A 22,972-nucleotide genomic window follows, 5' to 3' on the forward strand; every position below is an offset into this window, starting at 1 on the left:
CGCAGAACCCTTAGCTCACTATTAAAAACAGTCAGGTGCTCAACGCTTATGTGGACATCAAGATAAGACACTGTAAGTCAAAAGAAAAGAAAAAGAAAATGATGATGTTTATGCAATACATGCAAATGCATTGGCTATCTCAATAAACATACAACCAGTATCAGAATGATAGGTTTGAGATTTGGCGAGAACAGTCAAAAAAAAAAAAAAAAATAGATCAATGGTCATCGTGATGACATCGCCTGTTTGCCACTGTACATTTCCAGCATTTTCTTTTGCCTAAAATATCAGATTTATATGTTGATTTAGTGGACAGGAAAAAAAAACTGAATATCCACATCTACATAGTGGAGAACGAACAAAATTCCGTTGAAACGGTCCCATAGGTGGCGTCCAAAAAGAAAAAATAAACGAAAAAAAAGAGTTCGTTTTCAGCGTCAACACAGTCCTTCTGTCACTCTGTGAAGCTTTTTCTGCTTATCAAATCGGGTGTTCAAGTGTGAGTTGAGACCAGTTGATTTATTGAAAACGAAAAAGATAATCCCAAAACATTTTTGTTCATCTCAATGATAAGCATACAATAGTCTACGTTCGCTAAAATGACATAAATACACTTTCAAAAGATTACCACTTCATTGCTAATTTGAAAGACGATATCGACGACATATTATCTCCATTCGTATTGAGATAACGTACATCACGTGGAGGGTACCATCCCCTTAAAAACGTTAAATGAAAAAAGAAGCAAAAAAAAACATGGTAAAGAAAGAAAAAGTAGTGGAAGAAATATGTGAACAAAACAAAACGTACCATTTATTCTCGTTCTCAAAGAGGTAGACACAGACTTGAGACTCTCTTCTGTGAGCAGACATTCTACACTCACTAACAAGCTCACTTGGTAGACCTCCATCGACCCGCGCATCCACAGGATCAATCACACTAAAAGAAATGATATCAGAGCCACAAAATGCTTAATTCGAAGAATAGACAAACCGTCCAGCAATTCCATCGACGACAACTAAATCATTGTGATGGTAACCATCGAAATCGCTCAAATCCTGAAAAAAAAATACTCCTAAAATTTCTTGTGAACTGAGGACTCCCTTGCAAACTAGTTATTATATTATATCTATAAGTTTGCAAACTCAAGGAAGTCGCCGTTAGCTATCATCTAATCAAGTTTCTTTGTATTTGTCTGACTGCATGCCTCTGTTTATTACTAGTCGAAACAATACCATCACAGACACTAGGAAAACAGAGATAGCAAAATCCTTAAAGGAGTTGAAATACCTGTATTTCCATTTTCGCATGTTCACCATGTCGAATTCTTCGGTGATTTGTGCTCCCATCTTCTTCCTCAGCCGATGATTCGGAAGATGCTACATCAGCTGGTAGTGGACTGAAAAGCTACCATCTAGAAAAACGTGTACAGAACTAAGTCCATGAAGAGTATTTTCGGATATACATAAGACAGAGGTAGGAAGAGAAAGCAACATCATTGTGCAAGAGCTAAAAATGTTATCCACAACTTCTCTCTTCTCTTCTACTTAGCCCATTGACAATAATACGACCAACGGTCGAGTCGTCGTACGGTTTGGTATGTAATTGCGAAAGCAATTCTACTCATTTTGCATTTTTAATTGAAAAAGGCTTGAAAAAAAAACTACCCATGACATGAATAAGGAGCCTAAGCAGAAATACTGCAACTGTGGACAACACAACTCACAGATGGCCTTATATATAACACAAATATTAAAGACCGCATCAAAGTGTCAATGGTGATAACAATATCGAGACAATGCTGCTTGCGAAGGAAGCTAAAATATATGAAGTACAAAGCGGCATTAGCTTACGTCTGTTCAAATAAATTAAATAGGTCAGAAATTTCCTAGTATTTGTTGAATTAGGCACTGGGTTAGCTGATACTTCAGCGCAGAATCTTTCTCATCGCCGTGGCGCACAGCTATTTCAATTTTCTGCGCTGAAAATACAAGTCTGACCCTCACAAGAATCATAAGTAAGTGGGTGAGCGCAAGTAGCTGGATTTCCACCAAATTAGTGTACCACATTAATTCGGATGTGGTTTTCCTTGTCCGAGACCCTGCTTACCGTAAAGCGCGCCCTTTCTCCGTTCGAAATGTTCAATCCTTCCTTTACCCTATTCCAACTGAACACACTGCCTTCAGGAAAGGAGACTACTCTCTATAATAAACGATGTTCTCATACATGTCTTGATATTAACTTTATAAATAATGAGACTGTTCACACGAAATTCATCACATCAATAAATTCTCGGTATTTCCATCCTTTTACCTTTACTCTATCCACAAACCTGTGAATCACAAGGGAGCTTAAGTTCGCCCCGGGACACAAGTCCATTCAAAAGACAGATTCCTCGTTTCCGCCCTGTGAATAGCTGGCCTCTAATATACGTGAAGGCACAGGCATGTTCACATATGCGGGTAAGGAGACTATGCTGAACGTGTGTACCGACCAAAGCTCACAACCAACTGATTGGGACGTGTAAGAAGAACAGTCTAGAGTCGCTTCCAACAAAAAATTTCCAGTCTTGTTCAGTCGGTGAACCATTCGTGAGCTCCCTCTGATCTCTCCACATGAAGTAATAACTCTTGACTCCGGAGGAGTGCGTGTTGCCACAGCGCCAGCAAAGATAGGATTACAGGATCAAGGCTGACAAAGAAAGAAAGACGGAAAATGACTGTTATGACGGTACGGGCGCACAACACATTACTCGATACAAAAAAAAAGAATATTGGAGATGATAGTATAATATTGGAGATTCTTGTGATACTGACTTCAATTTTATAAAGTTATCGAAAGATCGTGTACAAGAAATCACCGTAGGTTTCAAAGTCCCAAATTCAAGCATAAAATCCTCTTGCTCGCAATCTCAAGGGAAAACAGGCTCGATAGAAAGAAAGTAAAGTTCTGAGCGACCTGGTAAGTAAAATTCACATAACAAACCTTTTAACAGAATTATTTCGGAAATCCATGAGAGGAGCGGTTCCATTCTGGCGAGTTATCGACTTCCTCCCAGTCAAAGGTGATGGTGTGAGAAACGTAGTGATCGATGGCTGTCGAAAAGTAGTATCTGCAACGAAGCAGAACGCTACGGTTTTCAAGAGGCGGCAAAAAAGGAAAATGCAATAAGGTGTGCGTTAAATATTAAGCGTATACGGGTATCCAAAGCAGATCATCTTCACATCATACTTTCCCGCGTTAGCGTTAGCGTTACCGCCAACATGATTTTAAAGCACTATTAATGGTCAACAATGCGCACTTATGCGGCCTATGTCATCACTTTCTTCTTTGAAAACCCAAATGAAATGAGGACGATCAACCTCGAGTCTCATGGCATAAAAACTCACTTGTAAGTGCCTCCTTTTTCCGCCTCTTGTGGCCGGGAGTTCTGTCTGGAGGACTTGTTTTCCGTTTTGCCTTTGCAGCACTGCCTAAACATTAAACAAAAGTAAATTTCATGTTAGGTCGATAAACGCTGTAATCTTTTGTAATAGATATTGCACGGTACATGGCAGCAAACAGTGGTGAGTTCCTTTTTTAATAAAAACCTTTCAAATGCTCAGTCACAAGCTCTTTCATTTTCACAAGCATTTTCGGAAAGAAATGAAGAATGAATGCGAGAAATGAAAACTAAGAATTAGTCATATACGAAAATTGTAAGATTCTGCCTATAGAAGAAAAATTCATACCACTGATAGAGAATAATCCTCCACTAAGCGTCCTAGGAGCGAGGAATGAACCCAACCCCAAACCTCCTGCATGTTTTGATTCCACCGTTGAACCTGTTGTAGATTCTCTCATGTCGCGAGATCGGGATGTTCTGAACAACAGCGCAGAAGAATGCAGTGTTAGCAGCTATAAGAGATGATTTATGATAAACCTTTGGTTTTTCTCCAGATCGGATTCTTGTTCGCTTTCATCTTTTGAAGCCTCAACCTCGAGCACGTCATACAACCCAACACGTGATGCTTCACTTAAAATAGCTGCTTCTCTACCACAGGACACCATCTGTAAAAACAGTGAATGTACTTAAACTTTGGTAGAAATTAAAACCCCTCATCAAACTTATCAAATGTTAGAAATTGAAATAAAATCTGGCTAAAATTGTGCAAAATTAAGCAAAATCCCCTTTTCGCAGAGTCGATAAGAATTTTCTTCACAAAATTCGAATTGTAAGAAAGGTGCACGATGGTTCCTGTATAATTAGTCATTTACAACTTCATCGCACCATATATCAGAACTTCATGGACACTTCAAAGCATTTGCAACGATCAATACTGTCAGTTTTGTGCTGAGAGAAAGGTTAAGTGAATAATAACGGGTCAGTGTAGATGCAAAAAACTTCCGGCATTCATATGGAAGAACCACAGTACGGAGAGAAAAAGAATAGAGGTTTTTTTTAAACTTTTTCCTTTTTGCTCACCTTCTCTAGAGTACGTTCCCTGTCTTCCTCTTTGTCTAGAAGTTGCAGAGCAATCTTGCGGAACTTGCGACCATACTGCAGGAAGTACGAATTTTCTACGTTGAATTTCTCGCAATTGTCCGTCATGAGAAGAACATCGGTTCGCAACGCAGCTATTGAATCTGAAAGCAGAGCACTATCAGACCTAGAATGTAAATTTCAGCCAATATATGAATATAGAATATGAATATGAATATATAATACAGTCATAAAAAATTTCAGTTAATTAATTTAATTTGAATTTAAAAAAGGTTATGTGGATGACAGACAAAGACGTGGGTGAGAGGGGTGCAATCTCTAGTCTCTAGGGCTAGCATTAATGTAACACCTAAACGATATATATTTCTGATACCACTACTGTACGAATATGAATCTGAACTACTAGAAAACTCCAATATAAGTAAAATGTTCTGAATGTTCTGAACAAATCACTCCTTCACAAAATATTTCTACAACTGTCTGGTTTCTAATACCGCATTTCTCTGTCATTTTACTATTTGGTTGCATTAGAAAATCAAACGAGAGGTTCAGCACAATGTGTAGTTTACAATGCAACAAAACTTACCGTATTTTCCCTTCTCCACCTTTTTCCTCATAGTCGAAAGATCCATGGGATGCTTGATAAAATCCTTGTAGCCGTCTAAGGTAACAGGGCTTGCGAATACCTGAAAAATAAGGCAAATATATAAGAAGAAGCTAGAGTGATAGAGCTGAGAAATCACCTTTTCTCTATCTTTTTCAAAGAGGCGATCAATTAAATCCTCAAGCACTTGAGGGGGAGGCTTGAAAAGAGCAGACATGAGCATGAAAGAGGCTTTTCGCTGAAAGAAAAAAGAATAATAACAGAGAAAAATAATCACAGCCAAAAAGCAGTTTGTGCCGTCTAATGGTGATACGATTAGCACTTACATGACTTCTCTTGTGTAACTCTCTCTTCTTCACCTGCTCACATAACAACCTAGTAGTTTCTAAGCTCATCCTTTTCAAGGCGAATTGTTCGTAAGCAGTCTGATCTTCTTGAGCGAGTTCAGAAGCAACGAAATTTGAAGTTCGAGACACCTTTTGGTTAAGCTGAAATAGGTCTTTTATCAACAGGAAGACATCTGTGCATTGAACTTCATTTAAATGTGTGAATTTATGCAAGAGAGGTGGAATGCACCTGCAACCGCCTTATGAGAGGAACGCCACAGCGACTTTTCCTCTTGAGATACCAGTATTGAACGATATCATCAACAGCGAAACCTATTTCTTTCTTGATTTTCTCGACCGCTTCCAGTGATAAAGTTGGCATACTGAATACAACACTATTAAGAAAATCCAAACAATGCTTCACTGGCTCTATTAAGTTTATGCGTACTTCACTGTAGGGGTCCTGCATGTCTTGGCAGCCATGCTTCGACGAGCGCGTCGAATAGCTTCGTCCATACGCTTCTTTCGAGTAGCTGGATCACAGTCATCATCATCGGCATGGAGATGGCAGTAAACAAAACGCTGAAAAATCACGCTATATAATAAACGCTTAGTCCGTGTGAGTATGTGAAAAGTTTGTTATACGTCTAACTCTCGCATTAGATTAGATCCTTGCCTTGTATCTTTTTAAGTGTGTTCAATTTTTTGCACAAAGTGTTCTTTTGTTTCGTAGGTGATTATTTTCGTATGTGGATTATGTTTACTACATCGTTCCATGCATGTTCGTGTTCTTTTTTTCGTAAGAATTACAAAGGTTCCAATTCCTCTAATTTTCAGGTTGTTGTGAAGAAAAAATACGTAGCCTAAAGATACGACAAACTTTCGTTTCTATTTTTTTTCGTTGTGTTTAAGGTGAGATCCTGAACATTTTCTTTGCCACGAAATGGTGAGGTTACGGTAGGGAAGCAAGTTTCATGATGTTGAAATGGTGCCCCAGCGCAAAAAGGCAGAAAGAAATTTTTAGGACGAGTCCTACAACGTCACTTTGTGCCCGCACGCTGGAAAGCACTGAATTCGGACGGATCAACGTCAGATAGATGCGTCGGTGCCAGAATGTGATGTAATGGATCCCACTCCATCTTTCTGCCTTCTGGGCATCAGTCTTCAGACTTCCCTTGGCGTTCGCTTCGCTCGCATTCGCTGATCAATGAAAATTAATATTAGGGGCATTTTCGGTGAAATTAATTTGTGTTTTTCTAACAACGCTTTTTTCTTACTTTTATTGTAAGTAAAGGCCAAAGATCCCAGAGTTTTCTTTCTAAACCTCTACATTATATTGGTATCGAGTGAGTTTCAAACACTCCTTCGATACCAATATAATATAGAAATAACTTAAAAATATTACTCGAAGTATGGGTTTTCCTCTCGATTTTCCCCAACAGTTATCACAGAATGATGTTGTAATGTAAAAAGACGTGAACAACATCATCGTACTGGTAAAGATAACGCTCCACCTCAGATCATGTAAATTGTCGGCTACTATTTCAACAGCCGTTTGGATCGGTGTTCTCACTTTTCGAAGAAGGCATGCTATTAACTTGAGGCAAAAGTGCAAGGAAATAGATATGCGTAGGAGTAGTCATAGAGGTGCAGCGCAGTTTCCATGGATATAAGACGATTGCAACGCCTCATTTACCTTTTGCGACATTCATACGAACTTTTTGAGTGATACTACTGCACCGCGGCAAACCAGTTCCACGCCGTTGCACCCCAATTTATAGCTTTGTGGTGTCGGCGCCCCAATCCGACGCCGCAGGAACTGTCACCCTCATTTTTTGGAATTTTGTCATACAAACAAGCACGCACAACACACACAACAACAACACGCGCACTAGTACTGAGCCCGTTAGTATACATCATGATAGTTGCATAGCAAATATCCACTGGAGATTAGAAGTCCGTTGCTAGGTGCTAGAACTGATGCAAATCACATCGTTGTTAGTCACGTAAAAGTGGAACCCCAGCACAAAAAACTTTATTGAGTTATATTGAAAATAGTTTCGTTCTTAGAAATCATACTAAAGGATAAAATAGATATCTTGTCCAAAAGTCCTCTACATCCCCTTTAGCGCTTATGACGTATACATATAGTGCACTTTTTGTGCAAGCGCGCGTCACTTAAGGAGTTAATTCAGTCCATATGATTTGTACACAAATACTGAGCCCTCCCACGCTGTTCCAGAATCCGACATACACAGTTCTTTAAACAGAAACTGAATGAGAGAAATTTTAGGCCACGTCACTGCTTTCCTTCTCTCATATGATCTGCCCACTCTAACAATGACAAGTAGGACAAATCGTCATTGTTAATTGGTTTTGGCTCATGCCGTGGTTCAATCTTTTGCTGTATTATGCATATTTAAACAAAAAAGAAACGGTTCTCAGAAACAAGAAGAAAAATAGTAAGAGCCCTAGGAGCTTATCAACACAATCCATTAATGCTATAAGCACGTAACTCAAGATTGTTAAACTTGATTCTCACATCGCGTGTTTTGACCGTGCCACTAACTTGGAGAGATTTGCAGCTGATACATATAATGGTTAGATCATACTATCGTAATGTGATTGATAGCAGAAAACCAGTTAGTGTACGACTGTCCATACATCATACCAAGTGTATGGCAGAACGGAATAAGTTTTTGAAGACCCAGCACTTGAGTAACAGAAGTTTTGACTTGAATTCTGCCGTCGTTCTCCCCTATGTTTGTTAGGATTGGAACCGTGGAACCAAAAAATATCATTTCTACAGGTGTTGTCCTCAGAATTCTCATCGCAGCCTTCTACTGATAGAATAATAACATTCACCAACCTGCACGTCAACTAGATCAGAACTTCCAGGATCAGGGTTCGTTTGAATCTGCATTGCCATCCCTGATTGTTGAGCGCATGTAACATGGAAAGCTTTTAGACAGCTACGTGTTGAGCACTGAAGGCAGGCACCCATCTTTTTTCTGAAAACAGTGTTTTTCGTTGTAAGAATTGTCAGAGTGATAGTCTGAGTAATATTAGCTAAACGTTTAAGTTCTAAAAATTACAGCTCCCTTACCTACACACTAAGCACTTCAATTTGCATCGCCGTTCTAAGGAAGCATCAACACCTTCTATCGGCTCCAAGAAAACAGTATTTCCAAAGTGTACCTGAAAAGTTGGTTAGATCAATTGCCTGAAAAAGGTAGAACAATTGTACACGAATATGTTTCAAAAACAAAACAAATATTGTTTACCCGCACGGTAATGCACTACAGAGGCAATTTTTGCTCACAACACTACTTTTCCCTTGTATTTTCATACATTCTGTGTGATGTATTTAATAGTAATCTACCAAGGTGCAGCTATACAGCGCTACTATCTTTAACGGAGTAATTGGAGTGATGGATATCAAAAATATAGCTGAAGCTAATGTTTTGGAGAGGCTAGGGCAACGGATCTGGCAGCTCGCTACCGTGAACTGCTGTGCGTTGTAACGCTATTTAATTGTGCATTTCAACCTCCATATACTACGGTACACAAACAGCACATACAAATTAGCCTCATCTTCTAAAATATTATATATATATATATTTAGAATGCCTGCTTGGACACTTCCATACCATATTTGCAAACGACTTCTAACAAGTCGACAACGAAGGTGTTCGTTCTTCAAAAACAAATACAGTTCACTTTCAACCGTATACATAATTATTGTCAGAAGTACAATTAAAAAGAAAATAAAAATGAACGTATAAAAGAACCTCGTTAAGCCAAATTGCGCAAATCACATGAGCCCAACGTCCATCGCTCGTTTGCTTGAAGGCCCCGCTAGTGTTCGGGCACAGGCAACACTCAACTTGCGTTGATGGTGAAAGCTTACAACGACGGCACAACCATTGTCCCTCAGGAATGTAAGGCACTCCGTAACAATCCTGAACATAGCATTTGAAAACATCTCTAGAATAGAATATAGGTTCGCTAAAACAAGAGCTAAAGACGCAGAGAAAACAATATGAGGAAAATCACCAGAAAATTACAAAATTAGAACTCACTTGGTGAACTGCTATGTTACACATGTCGCAATATATTATCTGATTGACATTATTAACATCTCCATCACCGCAAACACAGCAAACATCATCGCCATCCATAGAGGATCCCGGCATCATAGAAGGCGATCCTTTGACCTCAAAATGATGACATAAAATCACGTTTATACTTTGTACTAAATCTTATGAAATTAAGTCGCTGTTATGCGCAGTCCTTCAGATGTTGTTCGTTGTTGCTGCCGACCTCACCCAATCCTACCCTCTGGCCATCTTAACGTTCACGTTTGGCAACTTAAACGCGAAACGATGCAATTGAAGAGGACAAGCATACTCAGAGGACACAATATGCGACGGTAATGAAATACTCAACGGTCGTCGTATCCCCGTCTCACTTCAATGCCTTCCTCTGACATTATATATATATATATATATATATATATAATATTAGGATAGCATATGTATGCATATACCGAACTTCCCGTCTACCTCAGCAGGTACAAGACTGATCAACTGGCTGAAGCTTGCAGTTGCGATCGAGGTAACACCCTCGCTAACTACACTCTGACTGCAGATCACAACAACTAGCTCCTAGCACAACAGCTACCTCAACCGCACCGTTTTGAGCGCAGCTGCTTACGCAACTGTATTGAACTTCAACTCGTTCAGACCCTACTATGCTAAATGCTTCTAAATTTGAGACTGAGCTCATAATTGACAGAGAAAACGTTAAATGAATTCAAATTTGCTTCTATTTTGTGCAGCGTAATAAGGATGAAAAAAGGGACCAAGTCCAAGATATAAACGAACTTACCACCTCAAAACAACTCTCTTTTTCCAGCTTGTCCATCACTTTTTCCATTAGCTCCGGAGTTATCAATTTATCTTTGGTTTTCTTCCTAGCTTTGTTGACACTCTTTATCCAGAGATAATCCTAAAATCCAAGCATGTTTTGCTCTAATAAAATGTGGTGAACGAAACATGAACTCGAAGCTTAACAAAACAAGATAATAGCCAGTACGGAGATCATCCCTTCAGGTACTGTCCAATCACAGGACGAGGGAAGATATAATATTAGTACAAAAAAACTTTTGAAGTACAAAATCTCATTGGAGAACTGATTATCAACTATTAGACGATGATTTGCTTCCCCCAAAGAAAAGGATACAGACATTGGGCAGGCCTACTCTGGCAAAAGAAAAAGGTCTCACTCCACTTGAAGTGGACCAGATCGCTAAATATTCAGCAATTTGGTCTTTCGACACATTAAAAAAAACTCTTGAAAGTTTGAGTGAGAGAAGTGAAGAGGTTTTGCGTGAAATCCCAACGGAAGTTTATAACAAAATTAAATACGGAACTCATACTTTGTTATTTTCATGACTTTTGAGTTTTTTTTTTTTTTTTTGGATTTCCAACATCTTTGCGACTTAAGGAAGGTACAGTGCTTGTTCGCTATGATTCCATCAAAATTTCAAAGCTTATAAGATTGGATTATTCTTTTAGCAGCAAGAAGATGTGCGCGAAAAACTTATCCTTAGTGAAAATTGAGGAACGCCAAAAAATGCATGAAAAGAATTGCTGTGAATAAGTTCCATCAGAAAACAAAAGACGTCAAACGTTCGCAACATTAAATTCACTCGTACCTTCGTCAGACCTGTCCAAGTGTATCGCAAAAACATTAAAGTATTTCTTAATTAGAAAAAAAAACCATTCGCGGCGTACCTCCTCATCGCAATCGTATTCCACCATCTCATCATAGTCTGATTTGGTTTTCTCCACAAACTTGACAAATTCTGCTGGACGACTCCGAGTTTGAGTGGTAGCGATCAAAGAATCGACAACTTTGAAGTCAACGGTTGGAACGCATATTTCGGAGGTTTTGAAGTGCTAAATAGTACATAGTTATAGCAGAAGCTTATATTTCACACCAAACACATAGCACAAAAAAATACGGACAACTATGAGGCTTTGCGGGAGATAAAGAATAATTTTGTCAGAAGATAGCACAAATAATGTTTTCAGTGAAAATTCGATTAAGTTTATCTTTATCGTGGCGACATTACGCCGCGTGTGCATCTCGTAAGGAATGGATGGTTTTTCTGATGCTTCATTCACGCCCATCGGAAGGATGTAGTGAAGAAGACCAAGAACATCCGGCTCTGTGTTCACTTAGTCAACACCCCCGTTCTTCCTGCTTTGACCTACGCTTCGGAAACTTGAACAATTTGCAATCAGAAGAAGAATGCACCGAACTTATTGTCCATGAGAAATTCGAATATCTAAAACTTCATAAAATGCTGATTTCAAAAGTATCATCATCATAGTGATGTGCCCCACACAGATTGGGTGGCAGCCATGTGAATTTCCCGAAAAACTAAAGCTCAATCAAGCAGTTAAGGTCTCCTTGATCCGAAACAGTCCTCATGGAGACATCAGTGAACGACGCATATTGCTACTGATTGGAATGGTTTTTTAATCCTAAGAAGAAGAATGAGGTTCAAAACGAAGGACGATATGATGGTCACTTGAAAATCATAATACCAACATAATTGGCAGATAAATTCCTTTAAGTTGCCTGAGATTTACTTCATGGATGCAACTCTTAATCTAAGTGGCTAACACACGGTTATCCTATTTGTGCGATGACGATTCCTGCTTTGAAAAAAAAACCTGCTTTCTGCAAACCATAGGAACAGAAAGGACTTTGCAACCTCTATTTTTACCTATTATTATCTATTATTTGTATCCATACAAAACTGCACTTTGGATCCGCTTCTACACAAAAACAAGCTATGAATCAAAAATCAAAATCTCCCTGTTTCACAGAAACCCACATATGAACATGTAAACTATGATTGGAATGACATTCAAAATAACATGATGACAGCGAAGCAAAATAATAATGAATAGGGAAGCATAAGTGATCGCTGGTCACGAATAGAAAAAGAAAATGTTTGAATACCTGTCCTGTCAACAATTATTATTGTAAATAAGTGCTTTTTACGCAGGTCAGCATACTGCTCAGGGATCCGCTAAGAAGAGATGAGCTTTCTCTCATTGCTCATCACAAGTGATGAAATTTCGATTTTGAATTATTAATAAAAAAAAGGACGTTTAACTAGTACAATAAGTAACAACAACTTCATCTCTGAATGACCATTGAATTAATGGTCCCAACTGTCAAAAGTAAGAAAAAAGTACTTTTCTATAAACAAACCAAGGCCAGAAGCGATGTTGTATGTTAACGATGTCCTTCAGACAAAATTTTAGGAAGACAGACAACTTTAGAAAAATAACTTACTTATATATTTAGCTTCCTCCTACATTCGTTGACAACTCAGAGGAACTTACTGATTAAATGGTGATTATTAGTATGCACAGTGATAAAAACTAAGCAAATAATTCTGTAAATTTCTAGGATAACTAGTAGGTAAAGGAATTAAAGTTCATGGTAAGAACAGTATTCACACAACGTACCAGGTATAAGGAACATATAATACATGTAGTCTTGGTTACATGGTTATATTTACATTATGGAAGCATTCCAACATTAAATGAGTTATATGCGCCCACTTAAATAAGATAAAGGGGAAAAATGAAAGAGAAGAGAGAAGTAGAGAATCTAATCTAATCTTCCAAAAGAATGAGTTTAATGTGTAGGTACATAAAATAAGTGTTGCATGATAGAGACATGAGTGTCCTCGCAGCAACCTATCAGATTTTGATTACAAAAGAACGATGGTTTGCTTAATTCCTTTCAATAATGTGGTTTCATTCAGTAAAAAAAATTGTGTGGCCCATAGAAAGTGTTTAACACAACTAAATCATCCAAACTCTTTCAGTTTTCTAAAACTTATTTTCTCTTCTCTTCACTTTACTTTCTCTTTTAGGATTCGCAACAGTCGACCAAACCAACCAGCGGACCAAAATTCTGCTTATTTCAGGTGGTAAACGTAAAAATACATCCCGGAGACTTATGTTTTGGCTAGGTTTTAGCTAGGAAAACAACTTTTCTGTTCCAACATTTGTAAAGAGCATACAAGGATATGATTTTGAAGGTATTGTACACAAGAAGAAACATCGTAAATGTCTGGTATACTTGTGGAAGTGTCAGAGGTTTAGCAGCGCGGACGTGCCCACGGTATCAGCGTAGACACCGAAGTGAGCAACGTCGAAATAGAGCAAATCTCAAGATGTATTTCCGTACAAAAAAAAACCTCAAAAACACATAAAACAATTCACAAATCAAAAAGAAAAAGGTTACCTCCTTATAGGAATCGAATATAGCAGATGATCTCTGGTCAACCGGAAGTTTCAAATCATCCGAATGAATGACGTTACAGAATGAATTTACATTTACACGATCACCACTTCGAAGTTGTAAGAATTTGACATTGTCCGAAGAGGCTGTCATATCCAAACCAACAGTTTAGATCCACATCGAATAAAGAATAATCACCAGAATTTCTGCAAAACTCAGAACTAATCCAAATCCAGTGATCACTACGAACACATCTTACAGCGCAAGAACAAAAATGAACTCGAAACTTAGTTAATCGAACTAAACGACTCGATTAAGTAAAGAAAGAAGAACACCAACATTAGCAATTAAGTGTGACGAAAGAACCACAAGAACAATGCTTCGAAACATATGTAATTTCTACTAAGTGTTCGTTATGAAGGCATATTGATCAAGACAACGGCTGAAATTTCAACTCAGGACCTAATGATTGGCGAAAAACCGCGCGCATTGTGTGTAAACCAACTGATGGTGTGTATTGCGCGTCTGATCAAGTGGAACAGCTATGGATATGGAGTTCCTGTCCGCCGTGTGGATAGTCCACATTCCGATTTGCTATGACCAGGATTTGAACGATGTTTTCTGCGCAGTTCCCCTCTACCATTCTTTGTTTCAAGATATCACTGGTAGATTGGTGAGTAGAAGTCAACAATTTTACGGGTTTTTGGCGAGAAGATGAGTTCAGGAGATGACCAGAATAGGTCTGTAAATAGTGTGCTATTTGGAACAGTTAGATGCTTAGAATTCTTCTTAACAAATTTACTGCGATGTTGGAAGACTTTTGGAAGAGTTCTGTTTTTGTAATTCGAGTTTTAGTTAATGCCATATTTATTAGGAACATCACCTTAACTTTTTTTTTAGCTTTTCGAACTTGTTGAGCTTGTGCCAGTAATTTTTCCATTTGTCCCAATCGTGTGCCAGAGTCGCCCAATAGTTCCTCTTTTCTTGTTGGACACGAAGAGCATCGGATTGTTCTTTCAAGGAGTTTGTGAAGAAATCTGACCATTGGGTCGGCGGTCTGCCCGTAGTGCGCTTAATATCGCGTGGAACCCAGTCGCTCACGGCTCTAGTCCAACGATTGTCGTTGAAGCGCACCACATGTCCGGTCCACCTTATTTTGCTTTTCTTGACAAATGTCGTGGCAGCTTTAATTTTCGATCGTTGATGTAGAATAGAATTTTGAATCCCGTCCCTCACGTGAAGAGCGATACTCCTAGCATCATTCTTTCGATTGAGTGTTCAATGACGCTCATCGCATTTTCTTCCTGGTTGCGAATTAAAATTGTATGCATCTCACACTAATTAGGACCATATAGCGATTAATTCTGAAGAAGTCAGTAGCACTAACAGTCGCTTATTATAATCAAGCAGTTTGGAAGTGGAGTAATATAATTTAATGAGATCGAGAGTGCTAGATCTTTTGATCTTGTCACCTATGCCCCGAATTCTATATTCGCCCAAAGAGACCCCCGCATCGTTAGTTTCGTGGTACGCTGCCTTTAAATAGTAGCTAACAGTTTGCCTGATCTGACTTGAGTCCTTTACCTTTCAATGTAAAGATGAAGTTCACGTCATTTCATGTTAGCACATCATTCCATGTAAATTGCTCAGAAGAAGAGGAAAGAGTTCCTTCTAATAGTTCGAATAATGTTTCCAAATTATAATGGCATAGAGGATATAGATTTAAAATCAAGTTTGAATATCCTTTAAGTGTGGTCCGGCTTTTTTCAGCAAGAAGGTTGCGAAATATTCCATTAATGCTTATATTTTTCTTAAACAATAGAGAGAACGTGCTGTTAATGATTTAAGCAATTTTAATCTTGTAACGGAAATTTACAGAAGGTGCATCCACTTCAAATTTTTATTGGTTAGTGAATGCAAGCGAATAGCCGTGGGATAGTTCAGAATTTCGTGTGGTAATTCAAATACACAGACATTTTATGAACATCTGATGACGAAGTGTTTCAAGAGTAGATGGAGAGGGAAATACATCACATTCGGAGTACCCTATTGATGAAATAGGATTATATGTCCACGGCACAAATTATTGGGGCTGCATCCGACATAATTAACTGAATAAACGGAGTATGATGGAAATGTGCGAGTGTTTTAGATTATTATCCAGTCGATAGATAACAGCACTAAAATTAAAGTGGTGGTGTTAACCTCTTTGCTCAGGTCCGCCTTTGGTTTGCAGCTCGGAAACTTCTGCGATGCAGTGGTAATGTAGCAGTCACCTGCGAGTGGTTGAGAGCCGCGCCGCTTCGGATTCGTACCGCTTACGCAACTGCACCTCAGGTCAATTCCTTTTGACCCTGTTGTACATTGATTATCGCACCATAAATGAAGTCGTTTTGACCGCCTTGTTCTTCGCTGCCAGTGTGGATAATCTTAATCCAGCAGTCGAACAAATTCAAATCGCTCGTCGTATTTATGGCTAAATTCCTCAATAATTCATTGTGCATGCTTCTCGTCAGAAGCTTTTTAAAGCCTTGGCCTATTAGGTAGAGTTGCACGACTAAACGTCTAAGTGTCAATTTCAGAATAGTCATGACTGTCAACTCGATTGAGTTTTATTCTGGTATTGGAGGGATGCATTATGCACTCAGAGGTAAGCAATACCTATTTTATTTTCGTTTCGTTACTTTTTATAAGTATTCAGCTAGTAACATCAGCTGTTATCTGAATGTAGGCGAAAAATTGTTTGACTGCTATGAAAATAAGTTTCGTTTTGATCTGCGATTTCTGTTCGGACCGTTCACTGGGGTTTTTGTGTGTAGTGTGCACGCGATGTTACGAGTAATCTAACATTTAGTAGCATCAATAGTTGCGTCGCGTTACTTAGCAGCTCGCTCTTACTTTCATTTTCTGTTAGTCGAAGAAAGGGAAATGAGGTGAGACACAAAAATGGGGATATAACCGCTACTTGAAGGCAGCATACCACGAATCTGACGTGGTGGGGGAATCCGTGGGAGAAGCAAGAGGGGGGGGTTTGGGTTTGGGGGGGGGGGGGGGGTTTCCTTATGATGAGCACGCCCCCAAATTTTTTAATTGAAAATGATCAAGGGTAATTGAAATAATCATGCTAATTAACGTAATTACCAGCTCTGCTTTGTGGCTTAGTACCCCAGGAAATCTGATTCGATAACCATAACTACCAATTTTTGGATGTCCACCCAACTCGCTTTCTCCCCAGTGTTGATCGTGCACAGTTACACGAAGAAACGGTACTTACCACTGCAAACCAAAACCGTAGAGGCCACTGAGGAGCAAAAAAAAACTACAAAACTAATGGAAAAGGGCTTTGATAAGATAAAATCTTTATCATGCGCTATGACTCGAATAAAAAGACTGAAGTCTAACAAGAACAACAAGTGAGTTTTATGTTCTTCATAATTTGACCAAGGGAGTGTGTGGTGCAGTCGGTTAGAGGTGCGTTGTAGCCAGACGGTCGATGGTTAGAAACCGCACTAGTGCAACCCAAGCTTTTCGTCCCTCCAAGGTTGATAAATTGGTACCCAGGCTTGTCTGGGAGGATAAAAACACTGACTTGATGATTGGCTGGTCCCGCAAGTCATTGTGTACGCTAACTCGCGTTCCAAAACCTCAACGGTTACGAATTCCAGTAAAACGCGTTGGCGTATCCCAAGTGGATTGATACGCTAGTCACTTTATTCTTCATCCTTTTATAATTTGACCAAGTACTTCAATCTTTATTTTTTAGATGCATCTCCTAAGTCATGCGTACTTGCTGCGTGTGATATTAATACGACTGCTAACAGCATCTACGCCTACAACTTCCCGAAAACGTCGTTACTTCAGAATAACATACAGGTGGACTTCTAAAAGAGTTGGAAACTCATTTATTTGAGTCACAGGATGATTATCACCTTTTCTCATAAGACAACTTTTCAGGCGCTAACAGTGGAAAAATTAGATAAGCTGCACGCTGATCTATGGATGATGAGTCCACCTTGCCAACCATTCACTAGGTAGTCATACATTTCTCTTGCATTACCCGTATTTATCAATAGTTCTATTATATTACACTTAGTCTGATTGAAACATCCTGAAGTCTGGCCAGTTCCCCACGTATTCGTGCACGAATTGCGACTGTGGAAGCAGTTGCGACTGAGATAGAGCTCTCTGCTGTGCAGTTGGAGTGGAGTTAGAAATGGACCCACTTCGATCGCAACCAAGCTTCAAGTCGTTGTGACCATTCTCTACAACACCGCTGCTAACTTGTGTCCCAAAACCAAAACCTAAACCGTCGGAATTCTTGGAAGTGGGCAAAATTAAATTTTGAAAATACCATTCGAAAGTAAATGAGCTTCTGATTTCAACGTTCATTGTTGCGCTTGGGTCTGACAAGAAACAGAAAAGTGATAACTGTAGATGGTTAACATTGAATACCACATAATCAGTCTGTGCTTTGTGATAATGTGCCTGCGAGGTTTTTAGATGGAACCTTTATTTGCGAAAGCGTGAAACCTAATAGCCGAAACGTCATGCAAATAAAGGTTCCATCTAAAAACCTCGCAGGCACACTATCATAAAACACAGACAGAATATGCCGAGGTTTCAAGACAAGAGAACATTCGAACTACTACATAATCATTTGTAAACCCGGACAAAAAATAGCTATAAGGCACAACGTGGACGGGAGAACTCTGAGAGTGAGTAATTACAGTAGCATTGGGCGACAGCTCTGTACTGAGTTGGCTCCATCCTGTTTATGACGATTCCTTGAAGTGATAAACGCCCGTTACTTCTGCAAGGTACGTCCTTCAGGGACGAGAGGATGAGCAGCAAAAAATGAAGGTTTATCCGCAATTTCTTCCAAAATCTTGCTTTGTTGTCTGTCAAGAAGCGAAGTTCAGGGAAGCCTCCGGCTTTTCAAATTCCTCCATGATCAGACTTTCAGAGGAGGATTATTTAAAATGGTATTTGTGAATATAGTACATTTCTGTAACAGTGAAGGGAGTTACTAGAGGTGGAGTACAGTCGAAGTCGCTGCCGAATTCATGAACACTTAAAATTTTCTGCATAGGTTTAAAGGAGTCAAAAATTTGTCTTAAAAACACCGCTAGCAACAGAACCCATCTCGAAATAACCATGTGGCAACTCTGACCACTCTTCTGTAATCTCTTAAATCTGTTTAAAAAAATATTGTTATTTTTTCGGCTCTTCCGACAACCCGTCTGGCCCGTTTGTTCTCGTCGGTGAAAAAATAAGAGTCAGCGGCCTTCGTCTACTCTTGCTCTAGTGTAGCCCCTCTACGAGCGCGTCACTTCTAAGCAACGGGCTTCAGGCTTACCGCTTTTAATTACAAGTTGGTAGAAATTGACCATCAACTTTCTTAGATGCGATTAATAAGACTGTTAATTACATAGTATTTGATTCTTTTTTTGTAGGAAGGGACTCCAAAAAGGTATAAGCGACCATCGCTGTGACTCGCTAGTGATACTTCTGGAAAAACTCAAACAGATGAAAAAACCACCGTCTTATATTTTCCTGGAAAATGTTGTTGGGTTTGAAACCACTTCCGTACATGATGCAGTTATCACTACGCTACACGAGCTACGCTACGGAACCAAGGTAGGAGGGGTACTTTCCATCGTATTTTATATTGTTTCGCTCCTTTTGAAGTTGATCTCTTCAGGAGTACATCCTTTCACCACTTCAGTTTGGTGTACCTAATTCGCGTCCTCGGTACTATCTCCTCGCATCCACACTCTTTCCATCCACCGGCTGTACTGAGGAAATTTCCACTCATTTGGAACGAAGAGATTCAGAGGAGCTAGAAGAAATGAGCAATTTTGTAGACGAATCGCTACGGACTATTTCCCTTTTCCTAGATATAGGTGTTCTTCAACGGTATGGCCGTGCGCTTGACATTATTCTACCGCACTCTTCGAGATCAGCTTGCTTCACAAAATCATATGGAAGCTATATTTCTGGATGTGGGTCGTATTTTTGCCTCAGGTATAGTTACTCCTTTAGGAGTTTTTTTAATTGATACGTGGGCGAATTTTCCTTTAGGCCTGATTTGGTGAAAGAAAATCGCCTCTCCGATGCTGCAATGAATGATCCTGACAGCTTAATTGGTGCAGTGCGACGGCTATCTCCAAGAGAAGTGGCAAATTTGATGTGTTTTCCAAAAGACTTTGTAGTTCCTCCAAATATATCTGATAAGCAAATGTACCAATGTCTTGGTAATTCGGTCAATGTCCGTGTGGTTTCCGCTTTGTTAGCATTGTTACTTCGTGGTCAATAATACTGGTTCTTTTTGAAATGAAGCTCATTGAACTATTGAGTACTTGCAGTGTAGTAAGCTATAAAGAGAATGTATGTACAGTTATGGTCATTCCATTCAGACAGTTGTTTCTTTCTTTTGAGTTTACGACAAAAAAAAAACCAGCGCCACAGCGAACCAATGCATGGAGTTGAAAAAGCGTCCTTGGTATGTAACGTAAGTGTGCTAACGATCGCTTGGGATGTGACTATGCCTAGCAAACAATAACGAAGGGATCAACATCAACATCGACCAACAATCGACACATAGACTTCTGAAAACCCAGCATAGCGTACATCATGTAAATGATCGACGCCGAATTCGCCGTGTTCAGGCCTTCTGCAAAGAAAAGTGTGTGTGCATGTGTATGGAAGTGGATGTGTGTATATATGGCATTGGCTATACATGAAGGTTATGAACTAAAGTTATTTTCGGTCGACTTTTACAGATTTTATTTTCCAGAAAGTGACACTTCTTTTAATTTCAAGTGGCCAGTGGAGGCGGGCGAAGCGAGCACCATAAGAATTGTGATCTCCGGCGTTACCCGAACGTTCGGATTGGTACTCTTATAAATTTCTGCTTTATACAAAACTTTTATTACAACAAACTGGAAATATCTGAAACTTGAGAGAAGCTCAACATTCAGATATCGTGTAGTTCAGAAAACAAGTGTTCTCTTCCCTGGTATTCTTCTTTTTTGCACAAGGGTATTGGCGCAAACCTTGGAGAAACCGGTCGAAATCCTTGGGGCAAGTGGCTTCTCATTGTTTATACTTCCTGGGTTTGCCTATTTCAACAGTAAAACTTTATTTCTAATTTTATTGGGAAAATCTTACAATTACAAATTATAATACAATTCATATTCGTCCTTACTGGCGTTCACTTTTCCTCTCTGGCATATTAGTATCATCGTTTGCCTTTCGCATTTCATCTTTCTTCTAGAAAATTATAAGTTAGCACTAGACAACGTATTCTTATGTCAAATCCACTCAATATCGCATCAGAATATGTATCTGCTGGCACTTTATCCACTTCATTTTATTTACCACTATCATACTCGCAGAAGGAGCCCGGTAGAAGCCATTTTTTTTCTCGAGAATTCTTTTTCCTGAAAATTTTACATCCGTTTTCACCAAACACTATAAAAAACCTTTCAATTAGCATTTACGTTTATTCGCTTCGCAGTAATTAATTCTACGGTTCCAGTCAAATGTCGCTCGTTCTAGGGCGTGTAGTTCAACCTTAAACGAATTGCCAGAATCAAAGGATCAAATTAAATTCATATGTACTCATTTACTAATCTCTTTTCTCCATATATTCAATTTGTTACCGTCCCCAGTCTCTTTCCTTCCATTCATGTTTTTCATGCGCACATCCTTACCGGCCTTTTCCTTCTCTCCGCACATGAGATTTTATTTTTTTTCCCTCATATACATGCTTAAAATACGTCCGTTTTGCTACTGAATCTTTATTCACTGTCTGTTAATGTTATCGTAATCTGGTCAACCGTTACTTTCTGAGTTTGTTCCTGTATAAACACTACAATACCGCTACTAACTTGTGTCCCAAAATCCGTCGCCGACGGATTAATCCGTCGCAAACCGTCGGAATTCTTGGAAGTGGTCAAAATTAAATTTTGAAAGTACCATTCGAAAGTAAATGAGCTGCTGATTTCAAATATACTTCGAGAATTTACTTTTGACAAATGTGTGGCCTGAAAACGGGCAAACTTTCCTCAAGCCCCGTTAATTACTTTCACACCTCCGCAATCCTTCCATTGGCATATCCCGCGGATACATCTCCATGGAAGAAGGGGGTGTTCATAGGATTTCCGCCTATTTCTCGAAATTGGACAAAATGTTCATTACATCCGTAATCAGGAGGTTATTTAGAGCATTTTGGTACCCCACATCATATGTTGGTCCGAAATTTCCATTCTCTTCAGAAATTCACGAAAGTGCTCCATCGAAGATTAATAAAACGTCACACTTTCAAAGCTGTAAAAAATCTTCTCGGAAATTTTTCAGTAAACAACTTGTACTTGACAATAGTTCATATTGTAAGCTTCTAGCTTTGAAAATGTCTAGTTTTTCCAGTGTCAAACTTACAACATTACTCTATTTCGTTGTTTGGTCCAATTTTTGAACAGCTGTCAACAGCTTAGAATGAACGCTTAAGTCTCGCGATTCGGTACTTGCCTAGAACCCTCCTTCCTTTACGAGAAGTTAATTAGGCGCTAACATTGGATGACAGTTGGTCATGGCTTTCGAGTGACCAAATTGGAGAAAATTTCGTCTGTTTTCACAAAGAGACGCTCTTTCGAATGATGTTCAATTCACTTTTATTTACAAGCTTCAAAATTTCAACACTGACTCCGCCCTCTTATAGAGCAGGCGATATTCTATAGCTGGAATGGTTATCGCGGCCCAGGCACGGTCTGCCAGGCATCTCACACCTTCGATAGGTGACTCCTCTGGCGATTCGGCGTCACAGAGAGACAATAATGTTTGAGCATAAATGAACGGTGACGAGAATTCTAAAGAGTTCTTATTTGTAAAAACAGCAGTGATAATTTGAAACGGCTAGGAAGGAAAATGACTGATGAAACTAAACCAAGAAACAAAAAGAAAAGGAGAGGGAAGAAAAGGAAGAAGTGAATATTATTCGAATTGAACTGCAATACACGAAAAATTCAAAAATTTAAAAAATTTCGATTTTTTCTTCCTTAATACGTGTTAATTTGTTACATGTCTGTCTTTTTCAGGAGGTTTGTTTCGTTTGTTTCTATTTCTTTCTGAAAGCTTGTGAAATTGAAGTAGCTGTATGGTTCCGATGACTAAAAACTGTGTAGAATTCTCGTCACCGTTCATTTATGTTCAAACATTATT

General features: G+C 39.0%; 3 protein-coding genes across 4 annotated transcripts; 2 read left to right on the plus strand and 1 right to left on the minus strand.

Moving 5' to 3' along the window:
- Positions 1-224: 224 nt before the first annotated feature.
- RB195_000406 (uncharacterized protein) lies at positions 225-13,903 on the minus strand (the record flags this gene model as incomplete). Its single annotated transcript, XM_064196737.1, has 22 exons — positions 225-279; positions 629-718; positions 811-939; positions 994-1,058; positions 1,291-1,399; positions 2,986-3,112; positions 3,390-3,473; positions 3,732-3,862; positions 3,923-4,050; positions 4,466-4,626; positions 5,070-5,169; positions 5,227-5,325; positions 5,414-5,575; positions 5,664-5,796; positions 5,862-5,995; positions 8,283-8,424; positions 8,520-8,611; positions 9,205-9,375; positions 9,496-9,630; positions 10,304-10,423; positions 11,212-11,376; positions 13,754-13,903. 22 exons carry the CDS (start codon positions 13,901-13,903, stop codon positions 225-227), a joined length of 2,682 nt encoding a protein of 893 aa, XP_064052618.1.
- Positions 13,904-14,294: 391 nt separating this feature from the next.
- Positions 14,295-16,359, plus strand: RB195_000407 (uncharacterized protein; the record flags this gene model as incomplete). Its single annotated transcript, XM_064196738.1, has 3 exons — positions 14,295-14,423; positions 15,968-16,087; positions 16,333-16,359. The coding sequence occupies 3 exons, from the start codon at positions 14,295-14,297 to the stop codon at positions 16,357-16,359; spliced, it is 276 nt and encodes a 91-aa protein (XP_064052619.1).
- Positions 16,340-20,066, plus strand: RB195_000408 (uncharacterized protein; the record flags this gene model as incomplete). 2 transcript variants are annotated; one of them, XM_013448138.2, is made up of 6 exons in its annotated part: positions 16,340-16,400; positions 17,514-17,623; positions 17,705-17,781; positions 19,204-19,387; positions 19,452-19,774; positions 19,832-20,066. In XM_013448138.2, 6 exons carry the CDS (start codon positions 16,340-16,342, stop codon positions 20,064-20,066), a joined length of 990 nt encoding a protein of 329 aa, XP_013303592.2. The 2 variants fall into 2 exon arrangements, with proteins under 2 accessions (XP_013303592.2, XP_064052620.1); XM_064196739.1 differs by having other exon boundaries at positions 16,382-16,400.
- Between the last annotated feature and the right edge of the window lie 2,906 nt (positions 20,067-22,972).

The sequence above is a fragment of the Necator americanus genome, chromosome IV (genome assembly GCF_031761385.1).
Source record: "Necator americanus strain Aroian chromosome IV, whole genome shotgun sequence".
NCBI lineage: Eukaryota > Metazoa > Nematoda > Chromadorea > Rhabditida > Ancylostomatidae > Necator > Necator americanus.